The 19217-nt window shown below is 34.6% G+C and overlaps 2 protein-coding genes across 8 annotated transcripts in view; one reads left to right on the top strand and one right to left on the bottom strand.

Annotated features, from left to right (window-relative positions):
* Positions 1 to 6706, top strand: part of REL (REL proto-oncogene, NF-kB subunit) — a 33792-nt gene extending 27086 nt beyond the window's left edge. Inside the window, exons 8-10 of one of the 2 annotated variants that reach the window (XM_079109711.1) lie at positions 2831 to 2899; positions 3025 to 3093; positions 4417 to 6706. In XM_079109711.1, coding sequence (XP_078965837.1) covers positions 2831 to 2899; positions 3025 to 3093; positions 4417 to 5159 — 881 coding nt within the window. In that variant the 3' untranslated portion in view covers positions 5160 to 6706. Of the gene's footprint in view, positions 1 to 2830; positions 2900 to 3024; positions 3094 to 4389 lie in introns of both variants that reach the window. The other variant, XM_079109710.1, reaches the window with a different exon arrangement.
* A 3846-nt stretch (positions 6707 to 10552) lies between these two features.
* PUS10 (pseudouridine synthase 10) overlaps positions 10553 to 19217 on the bottom strand; it is a 103522-nt gene continuing 94857 nt past the window's right edge. For all 6 annotated transcript variants that reach the window (XM_079109716.1, XM_079109715.1, XM_079109714.1 and 3 more), the window contains 3 exons: positions 17234 to 17376; positions 14294 to 14393; positions 10553 to 12030 (listed from right to left, as the gene is read on the bottom strand). In XM_079109716.1, coding sequence (XP_078965842.1) covers positions 11992 to 12030; positions 14294 to 14393; positions 17234 to 17376 — 282 coding nt within the window. In that variant the 3' untranslated portion in view covers positions 10553 to 11991. The remainder of the gene's footprint in view (positions 12031 to 14293; positions 14394 to 17233; positions 17377 to 19217) is intronic.

Below are 19217 nucleotides of genomic sequence, written 5' to 3'. Positions count from 1 at the left end.
GGGTCAAATGGAGGGTCCATTCCAAGTTTTCTAAGGAATCTCCACACTGCTTTCTAGAGTGGCTGCACTAATTTGCAGTCCCACCAGCAATGTATGAGTGTACCTTTTTCCCCACATCCTGTCCAACACCTATTGTTGCTTGTATTCTTGATAATTGCCATTCTAATTGGGGTGAGATGGAATCTTAGGGTAGTTTTGATTTGCATTTCTCTTATTACTAAAGATGTTGAACATTTTTTCATATATCTGTTGATTGTTTGTACATCATCTTCTGTGAAGTGTCTGTTCATTTCCTTAGCCCATTTGTTGATTGGGTTATTTGCATTCTTGGTGTAGAGTTTTTTGAGTTCTTTATAGATTCTGGAAATTAGTGCTCTATCTGAAGTATGAGTGGCAAAGATATTCTCCCACTCTGTAGGCTCTCTCTTCACATTGCTGATAGTTTCCTTTGCTGAGAGAAAGCTTTTTAGTTTGAATCTATCCCAGTTATTGATTTCTTGTGTTATGGGAGTCCTGTTAAGGAAGTCTGATCCCAAGCCAACAAGGTGAAGATGTGGACCTACTTTTTCTTCTATAAGATGCAGGGTCTCTGGTCTGATTTCAAGGTCCTTGATCCATTGTGAGTTGAGTTTTGTGCAGGGTGAGAGATAGGGGTTTAGTTTCATTCTGTTGCATATGGATTTCCAGTTTTCCCAGCACCATTTGTTGAAGAGGCTATCTTTTCTCCATTTTATATTTTTGGCACCTTTGTCTAGTAGGAGAAAATTGTATTTATTTGGGTTTGTGTCCATGTCCTCTATTCTGTACCATTGATCTACCTGTTTATTTTGGTGCCAATACCATGCCGTTTTTGTTACTATTGCTTTGTAGTATAGTTGTAGTTCTGGTATTGCGATACCCCTGTTTCATTTTTCCTGCTAAGGATTGCTTTAGCTATTCTGGGTTTCTTATTCTTCCAGATGAATTTCATGATTGCTTGCTCTATTTCTGTGAGGTACATCATTAGGAGTTTAATTGGAATTGCATTGAATCTGTATAGCACTTTTGGTAGTATGGCCATTTTGACAATATTAATTCTGCCTATCCAAGAACATGGGAGATCTTTCCATCTTCTAAGGTCTTCCTCAATTTCTTTCTTCAGTGTTTTGTAGTTTTCATCGTAGAGATCTTTTACCTCTTTGGTTAGATTGATGCCCAAGTATTTTATTTTTTTTGAGGCTATTGCAAATGGAGTTGTTTTCCTCATTTCCCTTTCAGCTGTTTTGTTGCTTGTGTATAAAAATGCTTTAGATTTAGGTGTGTTGATTTTATAGCCTGCTATTTTGCTGAATTCATCGATGAGGTCTAGAAGTTTTCTGGAGGAGTTTTTTGGATCCTCTAAATATAGAATCATGTCATCCGCAGATAGTGACAGCTTAAGTTCCTCTTTTCCTATTCGTATCCCTTTAATTTCTTTAGTCTGCCTAATTGCTCTGGTTAGAGTTTCGAGGACAGTGTTGAATAGAAGTGGTGAAAGAGGACATCCTTGTCTTGTTCCGTTTTTAAAAGGAACGGTTTCAGTTTTTCTCCATTAAGAATGATGTTGGCCATGGGCTTAGCATAAGTAGCCTTTACAATGTTCAGGTATGTTCCTACTATCCCTATTTTTTCTAGTGTTTTGAGCATGAAGGGGTGTTGTATTTTGTCAAATGCTTTTTCTGAGTCAATTGAAATAACCATATGATTCTTATCCTTAAGTCTATTGACATGATGGATTATGTTTATTGATTTACGAATGTTGAACCATCCTTGCATTCCAGGAATGAACCCCACTTGATCATGGTGCACAATTTTCTTAATATGTTTTTGGATACGGTTTGCCAATATTTTGTTAAGGATCTTTGCATCTATATTCATCAAGGATATTGGTCTAAAATTTTCTTTCCTTGATGTGTCTTTTCCTGGTTTGAGTATGAGGGTGATATTAGCTTCATAGAATGAGTTTGGTAGGGTACCCTCCTTTTCTATTTCCTGGAGTACTTTGAGAAGTATTGGAATGAGTTCTTCTTTGAAGGTCTTGTAGAACCCGGCTGAAAATCCTTCTGGTCCTGGGCTTTTCTTGGATGGTAGATTTTTAATGGCTTCTTCTATTTCATTGCTTGATATTGATCTGTTTAAATCATGTATGTCCTGGTTCAGTTTGGGAGGAGCATATGTCTCTAGAAATTTGTGTCTTCAGTACTTTCTGTTTTGTTGGAATACAGATTTTCATCTAAATTATTTATTAACATTTCTGTTTTAGCCAGGCATGGTGGCCCATGCCTATAATCCTAATGATTTGGGAGGCTGAGGCAAGTTTGAGGCAAGCCTCAGCAAGTTAGCGATGCTTTAACTTAGTGAGACCTCATCTCAAAATATAAGAAAAATTGCTGGGGATATGGCTCGGTGGTTAAGTGCCCCTGAGTTCAATCCTCTGTACAAAGAAAAAAAAGGACTTGGGATATAGCTCAGTGATAAAGAGCTCATGGGTTCAATCCCCAGTACCAAAACAAACAAAAGAATTGTTTTATTTTGGAGTATCTATTTTTGTCCTTAGTGTGCCCTTTTTATAGATGGAAAATTTGCCACTTAGAAAGTGTTTCCTGTTTTGGTCCTTATCAGACCTTTCATTAGTTGATATTGACTTAGAGGTATTATAATGTACTTATTAAATCATATGTATATCTTTATATATAATAGATGCAAAATGTACATTTAAAGCATATTCTGTATACTAATAAAGCACCTATTTGTTTATTAATGGAGAGGAAATATAATTCCTTGATGATTCACCTGGTTTCTTTTTAATCAGATACTTATGGCAATAAATCAAAGAAACAAAAAACCACTCTACTGTTCCAGAAACTGTGGCAGGATTGTGGTAAGAATATTTTGTATGATTCATATTTAAATAGATTGTTATTTGCTTTATTCAGTTTTTAAAGTTTTAATTGATAAATTATTTTTCAAATTACATTTAATAATGGAAAAACTTTATCATAACAGTCAGTTTTCCTGAGAGACCAAGACTTGGTCCAGTAGGGTCAATCGAAGAAGGAAGATTCATCAAAAAAGGTATTTTATCCCCTGTGGAAAATTCCTTGCACAATAAATTGGAATTCCATTTTTAAGGATAAATGTTTCTTTGATATTTTCCTCTCCCATAAATTTTTTCAAGCTTTCAACATTGAATGGATTCAGCTCTGCTTCTGTAGATTGCGTTGGAAACTGAGAAAATACATTTTGTTCATACAGTAGTAATTTTTTTAACTATAGTGTGTCATGAAGAAATGGTTTAGGTCTGGCTATCACTTTTCTTATAAGTAAAGTTTTATTGAAACACAGCCATGCTCATTTGATGACATATGATGACAGCTGCCTTCCCTCCTCCACCCTGCCAGTGCTGAGCATCAAACCCAGGGCCTCACTTATGCCAGGCAAGTGGTCTATCACTGAGATAACATTTCCAGTCACAGCTGCCTTTTCTTTTTCTTTCTTCTTTTCTTTTCTTTTTCTTTTTTTTTTTTTTTAACTACAGCAACAGAATCTGAATGATTTTAGCAGAGGCTGTATAGCTCACAAAGCATAAAATACTATCTGGCCCTTTAGAGAAAAAAATTTGACAACTCCTTGGTTTCTATAACTATAAGTCTTTTTTTCTCTTACATCTTTATGTTAACACTTTTCCTGGTTTAGTATATACAACATTTGTATAATATATAAGTAAATACAGAAATTTTTTCCTTAATTTTTTTTCTTACTGGGGATTTTCTACTACTTGAGGGGGCATATCTTAATGTATCTTCAGTTATATATAGTTTTTAGCCATCCCTAATGAGTGTTTTCTCCATCCCTCCATTTTCTCTTAAAAGTAGAGAGGTATGAAATGATTTGGCTGTTTGATTCCTGTTAAGTGAAATTCCATTATTTATCTTTCACTTTTAAGAAATACATGTATAGGACTGGATTTTCAATTTAAATGAACTAAAATTATATATGCCAAAATAACTTTAAAAATTCATCTTAAGGGGCTAGAGTTGTGGCTCAGTGATAGAGTGCTTGTCTAGTATGTGTGAGACCCTGGGTTTGATTCTCAGCACCACATATAAATAAAATAAAGGTCTATTGACAACTAAAAATATATTTTTTTAAAAAAATTCATCTTAAATGCATTTATTAACTTACATGTTACAGAATTCATTTGGACTTGTGTAATAATTGTAGTGCTTTGAAAAACATTTTATTTGAAATGTTAAATCAGTACTCTTGCAATTTCTCTGTAACAATGTATTTTTGCAATTTTAATTTTGCAATAATGACTTTTATAATTTTGTTCATTTTAATTTTGTGAAATACATTTTTCCCCCACAGAATCAAACTTGTTTTCTCATAGTACAGTTTTGGCAGAAATGCCTAGATCTTCAGGAGTTTCTAGTCAAGGAGAATCCTACTATTCTTCACCTGTGCCCATCTCCAGTGGATTGTCACATCATGCTTCAGCCATATCTGCAATGGTACCTCAGCCTCCTTCAAGCTGGTCATCGATGGCCCACCCTACCTCACGCTCAGTCAATACAAATCCATTGAGTAGTTTTTCAACAGGGACAGTTTCCACTAATTCTCAAGGCATCTCATCATTCCTGGACATGCCTGTTGGTGATGTAAATGCTTGCATTTATAACAATACTGATGACATAGGCAGAATGGAATCATCATCCATGTCACCAGCTGACTTATATGGTATTTCTGATGCCAACATGCTGCCTAATTGCCCTGTGAATATGATAACAACCAGCACTGATAACATGGGGGAAACTGATAACCCAAGACTTGTGAGCATGAATCTTGAAAACCCCTCATGTAATTCAGTGTTAGATCCAAGAGACTTGAGGCAGCTCCATCAGATGTCCTCTTCCAGTATGTCAGCAGGCACCAGCTCTGGTACTGTTTTTGTTTCACAATCAGATGCATTTGAGCGATCTGACTTCAGTTGTGCAGATAACAACCTGATAAATGAATCAGGACCATCAAATGGTACTAATCCAAACAATCATAATTTTGTTCAAAATAGTCAGTATTCAAGCATTGGCACAATGCAAAATGAACAATTGAGCGACTCCTTTGCATATGATTTTTTTTAAGTATGTATTTCTTTTATGACATTCTTAATGTATTCTTAAATGAACTAATTAATATTTGCTTTCAAGCAAATTTAAGGTAAAATCTGTAATGACTGTGTCATTGGAAAAATACATTCTTGATTATTTTGATGCCCATGGGCCAAAGTGACCCCTATGGGGTTTTCTGAGACTTCTTGGAGTTTCTTAGATTTATATGTACATCAAAACTTCTTTAAAATGTTAAATTGGAGAAGGCAGTTGAAGTAAGCTTTCGAGGTATGGGAGGTTTTCTACCTTTTATAACATTTACATCCGTATCTTCAAAGTGGCTTTCAATTTTAGTTTTACACCCATATTTTCAAGAGGAAGTTTCCTTGGACCTCTTTTTTTCTTAGGTGTCTTCATTCCCTGTGATCTCATTAAACTGCCTATTTGATAGCTTTATCTATAAATTAATTAAAGCTCAAACTCAACATATCCAAACCTGAATTCTTGATTTTTCCCTCCCAGACTTGCTTCTCCTTCAGTCTTCCCCAACTCAGTAAATGGCAATGCCATGCTTCTGGTTGCTCAGGCCAAAAACCTTGGAGTCATCCTTGATCTTTTTTTCTTTGATCTCCCATATCTGATCCATCAGCAAATCCAGTAGGCCTTGCCTTCAAGATATGTCCAACGCTGTCTTTTGACCTCTACTATCAGCACCCTGTTCCTAGCTGTCCTCGTCACTTACCTGGATTAAAGCTGTAACCTCCAAAACCTTCCTTACATCCTTGTTTCCTATAGTGTGTACCCCATAATGTAGCCAGAGTAATTACTTTTAAAACATGTCAAATCATATTTGCTCAAAAACATCCAGCTGGTCTCCATCTCAGAGTAAGGGTCATAGTGCTTAAAATTAGTAGGCCTAGGCATCCTTTCCTACCCCATGTATTATCATTTCCCCCTCCTCAGACAGCTCCAAGCACTCTGACCTTAATGCTCCTCCTCAGAGCACCAGGTACATCCCTGCCTGATACACTTTGTACTTGGTATTACTTGGTATTACTCTGCCTTAAATGTTCTCTCACTATAACTGTGATTACTGAGCATTTGTTCACTGTTTGTTTCCTTTACTGGTATATAAGCTCCAGGAGGAAAGAAATTTTTGTGTTTTGTTTACTGTTGAATCTCCAGTTTGTAGAACAGTCTGCCTCACATTAAGCATGCAGTAAATATTTATTGAACATTTAGTGTATTGTTAATAGAACTTTTGTTTTTTGAAAGAAATAGCTTTAATTACTAGATTTTTATAGTTTTTACATTTTGTTTGATGTTACATTGGTTTTTATTTAGAATCACTCAAGTCCAGTGTTAATAATGATATTCCAAATTATTTAAAAGCAAAATAATCCCAGTGGCAAAATGGTGGCAGAATTTGGCCATTAATCTCAATTGTGATGGAATTATCATTATGCTAGGTAATATATTAAAGATCTAGTTTATCTTACAGGTAGGACCTACCCTAAATATGAAACATATTCTCATCTAGAAATTGCATCATTTCACTTGTACAAAGTACAATCAAACAAGTTTACATAAATTAGTTAATTCCATCAAAATGGGGTATGTGTAAATGCCATCCATGTAAATAAAAATTCTCGATTGACTATTACTGGAAATTAGCCAGAAGAGCAAGATAAGACTGGGGTCAGAATAGTCCAGAAAGCAAAATAAAAAGATGAAAAACACATAAATATCATTACTATCTCTCAAGTTTTGATTTCAAAAGAAAATACCTGTCATATGAAATTCAAAAATCATACGCACATAATATAGTTTTAGTAGAAAAAGAAAAACCTTAAGGTACGATTTTTTTTTTCTGCTCAGAATATGAACCCAGGGTATCTCCAGATGGTGATTGGTAAGTGGTGAGTTTTTTTTTAAAATACAGAATCTTAATAATTTTGCATTAGCACTGATGATTTTAAATACTTAACTGTTAGGTCAGTGAATTTTAACTAAGCATTGAGTTGTTTTGCAGCTTTTCCCACTATAAACTGAATTAGGGACTGTCACATCTGTGTTTAGAGCATTTCAGTTTTTCATTTTTCAGGTGCTAGCTACTGACAATAGAATTTATAACTTAAAATACATTTGGCTACAAGTTTTTTCTTTATCTCTAAATGTGTCTGGACTTTGATTTTAGTTTTGACTTTTAGTTTAGTGCTCTTCCTATCTAACCTCCATTTGTTGCATTCGATCCCTCCTCCTCATTTAGCTCCCATCTCATTTCCAGTATCCTCATGTCACCATTTAGTTCTTCCTTTCTTTGTGTAAACATGGCAGATGTTTTTTCCAGCCTAAAAAAGACCAAAACAAGCAAAAACCAACAATAGCATAAACCTTTCCTACCATGCTCCTTCTTTCCCTTCCTATCTTGATTTCAAAAGTGCTTGCCTCTTCATTTCCTCACTTCTGTCCTTCCTTGTCCTTGTTTATCAGTCTGTCTTTTGCTCCTACTGTTTTCTGTGATATACTGGGAGAGGTGACCAAAGACTAAGCCCATTGTCAAAATCTAGTGTCTTTTTTATCAGTCATTATTCTGCTTGCCCTTTTTACAGCCTACCTATTAACCACCCTGCTATGGATACTCCTGTGGCATTCCTGTGGTAGACAGGATTTCTGAGGGCTGTTTTCCTTTAGAGCCCCAACCCTAGTCTTCAGTTGGTGCTGGTTTTTCCCCCTGTGCAATCTTAGTGCGCATATTTTCAGCTTTGTAACTACTTGAATGTACTTACAAAACTGGTGTCTCCTCTTGCATCCTCTGCTTTCCTTAATGGCATTACCATTTACCCTGTTACCAAAGAGTTATTCTTATCTTTGTCATATCATATTTAATTGAGTTCCTTTGAATATGCTATTGATGAAATAGTTTTCAATTGTTAAAACTACTTTTTATTGTACAGAATGTTTACCTTTGTAATATCTTTGTATACAGTGATTTTTTTCTTGATAAATAAATGAAAAAATTCTAAAACCCTTTCTAAAATTTTGTTATTTGACTTTTAAAATATCAGATTTTCTTAATACAGCATTTTACTTATAGGGAAATGTAATCTGGTTGCTTGGAAACATATTATGTTTTTAGGGAATGCTATACCTAGATATTCTTGCATGTTTAACTGTCTTTGAAATTATAATTTGGTAGACTACTGCCCTTTCCATTCTCACAAGGTGGGGGCCAGGAAAGAGGGAAAATAAGGAGGCAGGGAGGAGATGGGTCAAGATCAAAGTCTCTGGTGCATCTTATTAAAAACTTTTTTTTTTTTTTTAATACTTTTTTAGTTGTCAGTGGGCCTTTATTTGTTTATATGTGGTGCTGAGATTTGAACCCAGTGCCTCACACATGCTAGTCAAGCACTCTACCACTGAGCCACAACCCCAGCCCCTAATTTTTAAAAAAAATTGACATGAAATTTTTTATCCTTTTACCAATATCTCCCCAAACCCCACTACCCGCAAGCCCAGGTAACCACCATTCCATCCTCCTAGTTCTACCTTTTTCAGATTCCACATATAACTGAAATCATGTGTTATTTCCTTTTCTATGTAAGTGTCCTCCAGGTTCATCCATGTTGTTATGAATGATAGGATTTCCTCCTCTTCTGTGGATTAATACTATTCTATTGTGTAGAAATATATCACATTTTCTTCATTCATTGAAGTACACTTGATTCCTTATATTGACTGTTTTAAATGCTGCAATGAACATGGGAGTGCAGGTATCTCTTCAAGTGCCTGCTTAGCATGTGTGAGGCCCTCGGTTCAATCACCAGCAGTAAAAAAATAAAGGGAAGGTAGCTACAAGTTCCCGCAGTGATAGAAATAAATGAGACAAGGAATGATGGAACTCGAAAATCAGTATTTGGCAATCAGTATGGTAATTATTGATTCAGGTGAAAATCTTCAATGGATACTAAAACTAATGAGTGAAAATTTGATATCTTTTTAAGATACTTGTTTATGAAGGGAAAAGAGTAACTATAAAAGTTTAACAGTTTGGTAAACAGATCAAAGCCCAGCCATCAGTAACTAGATATATCAAAACTGTATGACACCTTAGATAAGATGTAAGAAGAACATCATATCTCTTCTGTGATATTCTTAAAAAAATACAACCTGAATCTTAAGAAGCAAATTCAGAGGAAAACAGTCTACAAAATAATTGGCCCGAAGTCTTCAAAACTGTTGAAATAATGAATGTCAAGGAAAGACAAACTTTCAGATTGGTGGAGACACTAAGAAGCACAACCAGGTTGGGGCTGTAGCTCAGTGGTAGAGTTCTTGCCTTGCATGTGTGAGGAACTGGGTTTGATTCTCAGCACTGCAAATAAATAAAATCCAGACAACTAAAAAATATTTTTTAAAAAAGGCATAACAACAGTGTGATCACTTGACTATGACAAATACTGGTGTGACAAAAACAAAACAAAAATTGCTGGTGGGACAAATAGTGACGAGTGGGGTCTGTGGATTACATGATAGCAATAATCAGTGTTAATTTCCAAATTTTGGTATTTGTATCATTCTAGGAATTACTAATGTATTTGTGATGATGAGGTATCACTGGCTTAATTGTTCAGGGAAGAAGGCTCTTTGTTCTGTTCTTGCTACTTTCATGTAAGTTTCATTATAAAATGAGTAAGCACCATTTTTTTAAAATTCAGGAATTCAGTCTCACGTGTAAAAGTCAAAGAATAAAGCAACAAAAGAAAAGATCTGCTAAAGCAAGTTTTTTTTTTTTTTTCTCTTATGAAGTGGTAATTTAACTTCTAAATTTACTTCACTTAACTTGCAAATGTAACGTTATCTTACTTGGAAAATTTTCATTTTTACCAATTCTATTTTTTCTTGACTTTTCCAGATATTAAGAGTTGATGTTTTTCCTAAAATAAACCACATACTATATTTGGGACAGAGATACCAATCAAGAAGAACAAAGGGCTCTTTAAATGTTACTTAAAAGATTTCTAATTTAAATAATATTTAAAGAAGGAAATCTCAAAACTAATTTTAAAATATTTTATATAGGCAATATTTTTATAGGCAAGATGGAAATTATAATATTCTCCTTACTTAATGTTCCCAGTTCTGCCTAAACAGACCTACATTAATTTTTTAACAACTTGTCTCAGAATTATATGAACACATGGAATAAGTATTTACAGCTAATGTTTATTCTGCATCTTAGGAAAAAAAATTTAAGAAATAGAAACCTTCTAATTTAAATTCGGTAAGAAGGTTCTCGATTCTTCCACGTTGCAGATCCACTGGATTCAAAGCTGAGCCAAAAGTAACATGCTAAAGACTTTCCATAAATTATTTAAATCTTTTGTAGCAAATTTTCTCCAGAAACTGAGAAACATCCACACAAATTCTTTTTTATCAATGTTTATTTCCATTATCCCTTTCTCATTTTTTGGTATTGAGAACAGTGAAACAATTACTATTATTCACATATGAGTAAATACATGGTTTCAAAGTGGTAGGCTGACTTTTTCATGTCAAAACCATTTTCCTGATATCTAAAGTAAATCTATGAACTATGTTTAATATAGAGATGAGAAGTAGTAATACTATCCAAGTCACATGTGTCCTTGAAAAAAGCTCAAATCGTTGAATTAGGTGGTGGAAGTTACACTTAAATCTGAAATTTTAATGAGTTTCCTTTCTGAAACTATTAATGAGCCATCCATTTTCTTTAGGTTCAATGTGTTTTAATATTTTCCCCTTCATCAACTGATGATTAACTTATTAACAAATGATAATTAGATAAGACTGTCTGAAATATACTTGGGCCATTTTTTGGACAGTTCCTTGATTTGGTATCTAAATTCCAAAAGTCATTTCTTATGGTTGGATGAGTTTATTTGGCACTCAGATACCTCTTTCATGAAAGAGGTGATCAATAATAGGGTTTAATTAGGAAAGACCCTAGGGACTAAGATACTTCAGTCCTACTGCTAGATATGAAAGTAACAATATTAGATAAATCATTTAACTTTTATTCTTTGGTTTCCATATTTATAAAATTAGAGACAATATCCTATCTACCTTATTAAAATGTTTGAAAGTGGATAATGAAAAATTGTGAAATAGTATCAGTTTACCTTTAGCAATCTCAATTTTTCAAATTCTTAACTCTGGGATTGAAGTTATTAAAGGCACTTGTTTCTCTATTTAAAAATTCTATTAAAGTCTCTTACCATAGTGTGCCTCAATTCCTAACACAGAAGACATGTACTAACAATTTTAGATTGTCAAAACAGTAATTTGAGGTCATTAGGATTTGTCACAAATCACACCCAAAAGTACTTCCATTGGTAATAGCTTGCATGAAGTCTCCCAGGAAAAAATTAATATCATATTTGCATTTGATATCTTAGTATAGGCTACTATGCTGCATAAATCCAGTATAACTTTTGTTCAGATAATTTAAAAAATTTAGAACATGATTTTAAAGGTGACATGTCTCTTGTGGAAGAAATCTTGCTTAAAGAAATTACAACTTCTTGGATTAACAGTTTTTCCTGTTTGCATCTCTCTGAATAAAATAATTAGGAAGAAGAATGGTTTCATTATTCATAGCTTCATTAGGGAGGGTGAGAGAGGGAATGAGAAAAATCATAAGACATCCTTAGAACAATTGAACACAAAATATACACATATCCTGAGATGTTATAACAAATTTAAAAATATATAGATCAACATGATCCAAATGGTTTCCAAGACACCGTTATGGTGGGTAAACAACCATTTTACAGGGTATGCTGCATGCCAAGAAAACCCTACTCTTTGTCTTCAAAGCTGAAAGCTAGTCATCCAGAGCAGGTGGCCAGTCAACATCTACAGACTAAAAAGGAGAAAAAAAGTTATTACAACAGATTTAGATACGAAATCAAGGAACTGTCCAAAAAATGGCCCAAATATATTATTTTCTGATAAGCATTTGATGGTAATAATTTTAATATAATGTAATAGAAGAAATTACATTTGAAGAAAAGAGCAACTGAATACCAAAGTCTATTTTGGGGATTCTTGGGCCCAAGGTCTGCTTCTGAATTAACTGAATAGCAGTATTTGGTTACTTGGCTGGTTAATAACTGTACCTTTTAGATGTGTAAGACAATAAATTTAAATTTAAAAATGTTTATGAGTAAAGTAGCAAACAAATTCAAAGGCAAGTGGAGATACCAGTTTTTCCTCAAAAGTCTCAGCAACTTTCATTCTTCTGATCACTTTCATTCTGCCAACATTTAACAGAATCACATGCAGCTGAACTGTGGGGCCCACATTCTAAGAAATACATCATTAGGTGATTTGTTGTCATGCAAATATCACAATGTACGTAATCAGACTAAGACAGCTATGATGTCACTAAGTGATAGAATCTTATGGGACCACCATCGTATATGCTGGCCATCACTGACTACTCAAGTAGTCTATAAACCTATAGCCTTGTTTGTAATTTAGCATCTAAATCTGAAGTAAATATGGAAGGTCACCTGGAACTAGAAAAAAATTAAGTGTCTTTTTGTTTTACTTCACCAGAACTTTTATTTCTTTTAAAATCCGATTCATCTCTATCTCAACTTGCCTTCACTTTGCTTGGCATTATGGTAAGCAGTCTATTTTGTCTCCACATAAACAATCACATACCAGAAGCACAAAGCATATCTTAATTACCCTGGAGGACCTATTTTAAGAAAAGGCTTTTTAAAAACCCACTGTATCCATGGCTTTTATTGACATAATTTAAAAATCTGAAATGATTTACTGAAAATGATTTTTTCATCAATTCATGAGTCGCTTTATATTCCAGATTCTAAAAAATTATTAGAAAAGTCCAAATAACTATTGTTTTCCAAATCTCAAAGACATTTTGATAGTGTTTCAGAATACAGCCATATACAAATCTTATTTCAATTTCTCAAACAAAATTAAATATCACTGATCATAGTTGTGTGTGTTTGGGGTGGAGAAGGGTAGACATTCTATAGTGTTTAAAAAGTTTCTCCACTCTAAACACACACAACTGTGATCAGTGATATTTGTTTGAGAAATTGAAATGATTTGTATATGGCTATATTCTCAAACACTATCAAAATTACAATAGACACTTAGGCCTAAGAAACCTGGAGCTATGGCTCTGACACTCTTCAGCTGTCCTAAGAATTAAGGTTTTAAAAAAAGTGAATGCAGTTGGGTTTTCTTAAACATTGTCTTCCTTAAAATGATAGCCTCACTAAAGAGCTCCCTGCAACCCTGAAGGGTGTCTCTGGCTGTACTGTAGAAGCTGTATAAAATCTAACCTGAGAACACTTGAAAGAATTGCCAGTAAGTTAATAATGGTTTGATTAACACGCCTGTTTTCACAATGGACAATACACTCACTTAAAAACAAAACAAAACAAAAACAGATTTTATATTATTCTCAAATGCAAAATTCTAACCACTCCTAAGATTTTGGGATGGGGTGGGATGGGGTATGGCGGGAGGTAGGGAGAGACTCTACTCCTAATCAGATTTTCATCAAGGAGCACAACTTGTGGTTCAATATGTATTGATGCGCAAATGAAAAAGAAAATATTTGTGAAGAATTTTCTGAAAAATTTGTTCTTGTAATTATTTTAGAATTTAACCTTGTTTCAATTACTATAAAAGTAGAGAATCACACTTTTGAACCACATCATAGGAATCCCTTTGAGAATTGCTTCTGTTAGTAACCACTAGCTCATCCCATTTTCTATCCCTGTCCTAAATATATTAAAAGCACTCTGCCTTAAATTCTTTACAAAATGAAACTGGTATAGGAAACAAACCCTTGAGTCCCAAAGGACATATGAAGGCTACTTATAATTTTATTCACTCATTTGAGTTCAATCTGATGCCAAATATAAAGCACAGTTAGTAAATTAGTTATATATTCACAAGGATCAAATGTAAGATCTTGTATTTATAAAAAATAATTCAGAAGACAGTCCCTTCCTACTGTGAGGTTTTGCCACTTTGAAATAACTATGAAGGGGGGAAGTATTATTTGGTTTAATGCCAAAGGGCATAACTTTGGCTGAATTCCAATTTGCAAATGTGCATTCCACAGTGAAGTGGTTTACCTCCACATCCAGCTCAAGAATGTCTGCCGTCACATTCATCAGAGAGCCAATGTTTGGCTTGGTTCTCCCAAAGTCTCCATGTACAAACTCTTTAATGTAGCTAGGGTCTGTTTAAGGAAAAAATGAGGATAGCCATGCAATATCAACTGGAAAGATTTCACAGGTGAAAAGGAAATAATAAAAGCAGAAATGTTACAAAGGAGAGGTTAGTCTTGAGCTCTAACTTTAGATGTGTCTTAGAACAACTGGTTCTACCAGTCTGACAGCCAACATCGGTTATCTGAGACCTATGTTTACAACGAACTTAACAAAAGTCATCCTTCTTTTTTCTTTATAGCTCATCTCAAAGTGCCAAGGTTTGGGTATGGATTTTAAAAAATTAGTTATAATTCAGTGCTTCTAAAAATTTTTTCTTTGCCAAAATTTCTATTTTGTCACCTTGGTCCCATTTTTCAATAATGGCAATTGGCATCTACCTAGATAGTAGATTCCACATACATAAAATGACCTCAATCATGGCTGTTCTTGTAACATGATCTAGTGCCAATATGATAGAAGAGACAATGGAAATACCTGATCTTGATAAAGGTCCTTCATAAAAATTATAAAAGGACCTAAGTTCTAGTTATTTGCTAATATAGTTATTAACAAAAGATTGTTTTGTTATGTTTTTGTTTTAGGAGTGACTTTGTATTTTTCCTTCATAAGTCTTTAAAATATGAAAGAATGACCAAATTCTGGAACTTGATCTTAGAAAGATTAATATTCCTCACACAGGACTCTATAGTAGCTTTGAAAATATTTATCTTTGAAAGATACAAGTGGATGCAGTGTTCAGTAAAAACCCAGAATAATGTTGAGTTATATAACCAGTACTTAGGGTAAAATATTTAATAGAATTTGAATAGGAAAAACACATTTATTCTTAGAAGATAAATAAATCAACACTATAACATGCTGACATTATGTCTTCATTTTCTGAAAGTTTATTCATTCTACCTTCACTGAGTGTTTTGACTCAAACATAAGACTTGTAATTATCTAGTAATGGTCTTTTTTGCTAAACTCAACAATTGCCATTCCTTTACTCACTTTCTTCAAAGAATGCTGTTTCTGAATAACAATAATGAGAGATGACCAAAAAAGTCCCAAAATAACCAGTTTAAAGGTCCAGAGAGGTTTCATTCACAGTCAGAAGAAGGTTTAAAGCAAATAAGCTAGCTCAATATACTGAGTGATATATGTATACAGAGTATAGACAAAATAAATTTAGCATGTGAATAATCGTATGGTATCTAAAGCTTTACCAGTCTTTCTTGTCAACACCTTAAATACATGTATGTGAAAATGTTTTAATAGGATTGAAAAGACATTAGTTTTTCCAAAAGACATTGCATTTCTCCTTGGCACCCAAAAACTAAAGCCAGAATTAGGTAGTAAGTTTTTGTTTGTTTGTTTTTGTTTTAAAATCTGTGGTTGGAGGCAAAACTCGGTGGTGGGATTGTATGTGCTCAGCATGTGAGAAACTCTGGGTTCAATCCCTAGCATTAAAACATAAATACAATGTAAAAACCTGTTATTTCTTTGAAATTCCATCCACACTAGGGAAATGTACTCCAAACAACAAAGATACAAAGATCTGCTCACTGCAGTCACATAAATCATCCCTACATCCAAACTACAAACTTCAGAAGATATTTGGAGTAGATAACCTATCCCTGATTTGGCCAAGTAAATCCAGATCACTCCTGGGGCAGAGGAGAAGAGGTTGATGGGAAAAGAGAAGCAGAATAGTTACAGCAGCAATATAGTGAAAGGGTTATTGGGTGACTCAATCCTCCCCCTTTTTATTATATACATGTTTGTTGTTATTTTTATGCCAGTTAGAAAGCATTTTATCACTTCATGCTATTGGATCACAAGGCTAAGGCTACAGGAGCTCCCTGATATATGTGAATCAACAACTCATTTCTGATAGAAAACCTCACAAGTCAGATTAAGTTATAAACAAATGACCAGACTTGAACTATGGAAATTTAAACTCTGAACTTATAACAAACTCTTAGGAGTCTTAGAAAATGGTGCTAACTGCCAGCACAGCATTACTGTCAACAAAGTTTATGTTGCTCAAATAATGATATGTAATCTAAAAGACCATGACTTTTTTTTTTTTTTTTTCCTTTTTTGGGTGCTGGGGATCGAACCCAGGGCCTTGTGCTTACAAGGCAAGCACTCTACTGAGTGAGCTATCTCCCCAGCCCCATGATATGTAATCTAAAGTGCTGTTTTTGCTTTTTTTCACAAGACATGCAGCAAAAGAATATTCTCTGTTGTTCTGGGCCAGCATCCAAATAAAGTTAAGATCAATATGTGAAGTGCACTGGGCATGGTGGCACATGCCTGTTGTCCCAGCACTTGGGAGGGAGGCTGAAGCAGAAGGATTGCTTGAGCCCAGGAGTTCAAGACCTACTTGGGAAACAGTAAGATTCTGTCTCAAAAAAAAAAAAAAAAAGCAAAGTACCATTCTCGTCCACCACTATGTTTAATCATCTGGGACAAATGCTTGAAATGCTAAGAAGACCCCAAAAATGGTCATGAATACATGACTTGCAAAATATGTACAGAAAGCAAATGAATCAATCGAAAGTATTTTCTAAGTAGTTACAATGTGCTAAACACTATGTAAAACACTGTAATTAACTGAAATATAAATAACTTTAAAATGGACATTGGACTGACTGCTACCTCATAGTTTAAAATGTCCTCTTGAAAAACAAATTTAATGGGAAAAAAACACCTCAAACAAAAAAATAACAGATTTCTTTCCAATGTAATACTTTCCCTAATGCCTCCCAGACCAATCTGAACCTATTTTCTAGGGCAGCATTAACTCTCGTAGAGTTCCGGCTAGATTATTGCAATGCACAGGTGAAAGGATACGTTCCAGCTTGAGTCTTCAGATAAAGACGGAAATGATGTTCATCTGCATAGTGTGTCTCCATGGAGTGGATGACACGAGTTCTCAGAGCCAAGGGTCTTCGGTGAAGGACCCGTAGAGGAGTTTTCTGGTCGATCTTTAGGTCCTAGGGGAAGACAACACAATCACAGTGAAACTTGTCCTAGCACCTCCTTTGTTACCCACAGCTCACCACAGATGTTTCCTTAGAGGATTCCATCTATTATTGTCAGGGTAAGAGGTAATCAAAACTTTGAAAAAAATTATGACCCTTTAGATTCAAACTGGGAAGCATGTCTCATATTTTGGTTCACATTTACTCATTTTCTGGGCCCTACGACCCTCACCATAAAAAAAGGACTTGGGGGCTGGTGATGTGGTTCACTGGTAGAGTACAAGCCTAGTATGCTGAGGCCCTGGGTTTGCTCTCCCCCATCACAGAAACAAACAAACAAACAAAAAGTGGGATTTGGAAGCAAATGATCCTCCAGGTCTCTTCTTGGATATTTAACAAACTGACAGGACCCTAGAGTTCTAGCCTGCCTTTTATTTCAGCAGGGCTCTTCTTCTACAGGGCAATGTTCTTACAGTTTTTGTTTTGTTTTGCTTTTTATTCTTAGGTTGTTTTCTAACCCAATGAGGATTTCAGGCTGGGGTAAGAAATAGCTAGTTGCAGAAGGTTGGACATCAACACCATCTGTGTGGTATATGGGCAATGTGCATGCTTTAGGGAGAACCACATAGCAATATTCAGGGGTTTTGGTTTGGTTTGGTTTGGTTTGTTACATAAAAGACTATAATTTATAACATAAGAATTGAGTTACTGTTTAGTGCAACATTTCAAATAGTAATGGCAAATAAATGTGCACAATAGACCAAGTCATCCCCATATTTGTTAGCCCAGCTTGACAAAAATAATACTGCATGCCTATTAACAATTCAGACTTTTTAGTGACATAGGCTTATTTTTCTCATAATTAGTTCAAATTAGAGATTTTCCTTTATGTAAAGATATAAATTAAGAAGCAGATATTAATACCAAAAAAAAAAGGTCAACTAATTCCGAGTTTTAAAAGTAGATATTATAATAAATGAAAATGTAGGTACAAAAGAACTTGAACTCTGAGATTTCTTGTTGGAACAACTGCTCTGAATTTACATGATTAGTGAGTGCCTAAAGCCCTGCTAAAAAAAGAAAGGTTTCTGTCTGGCCTCCTCTCCATCAAGTTCTCTATTAAGAAAGAGCAAGCAAGTTCTGACAAAGACCACACTTAAAGGGTGTGAGCGCTTCTATCAGAGCAGCGAGTCCATGGTCCCTCCTACCATGGTGGATTTGAAGATTCTATAATTCTTTGGTTTCAGAAGCATTTTGTTCTGATGAGATGAAATATTTCCATAAAGTTTGACTTTTCTCTGGCCAAAAGACCAAACAAGTAAAGGATAAGGCTGAAATATTAACAAATCTATAAAGATATAGCCTCTACTTCAGAATTCAGAAACAGCTGGCCTTTAAATCACCAACTATCTAATGTGTGTTCTTCTCCTCTGCTTCCTTTACCTCTCTAATCACTCCCAGTACTTTGACCATGAGCCAATCAAATAAAATAACCAAAGGAGCTTGTAGACTCACCACTGCCTCCAACATAACATTCAGATTAATACATGCTCACATGTCTCTTGGGTCTGTTAATTTTCAGCTGACAAAAGGAAAACACTTCACTTACTCTAATGTTGCATACCATTATCCCATGCTACTGAATTTCCAGAAACATACTTTTCTTTCTCACAGGTTGCCCTTCAAAATGGGAACACAGGCAGGCAATGCAGCTCGGTGGTAGGGCATTTACCCAGTAATCCCTGGGATTGATACCCGGCACCAAAAAAAAAAAAAAAAAAAAAAAAAAAATTAAATAAATCAAAATAAAAAGACAGGGAAAGTAGTAAATCTGATGTGACTCTTCTCAGAAT

The sequence above is a fragment of the Sciurus vulgaris genome (genome assembly GCF_902686455.1).
Source record: "Sciurus vulgaris genome assembly, chromosome: 14".
NCBI classification, from domain to species: domain Eukaryota; kingdom Metazoa; phylum Chordata; class Mammalia; order Rodentia; family Sciuridae; genus Sciurus; species Sciurus vulgaris.
Note: the sequence above shows the minus strand (reverse complement) of the source record. Positions and strands in the feature narration are given on the sequence as shown.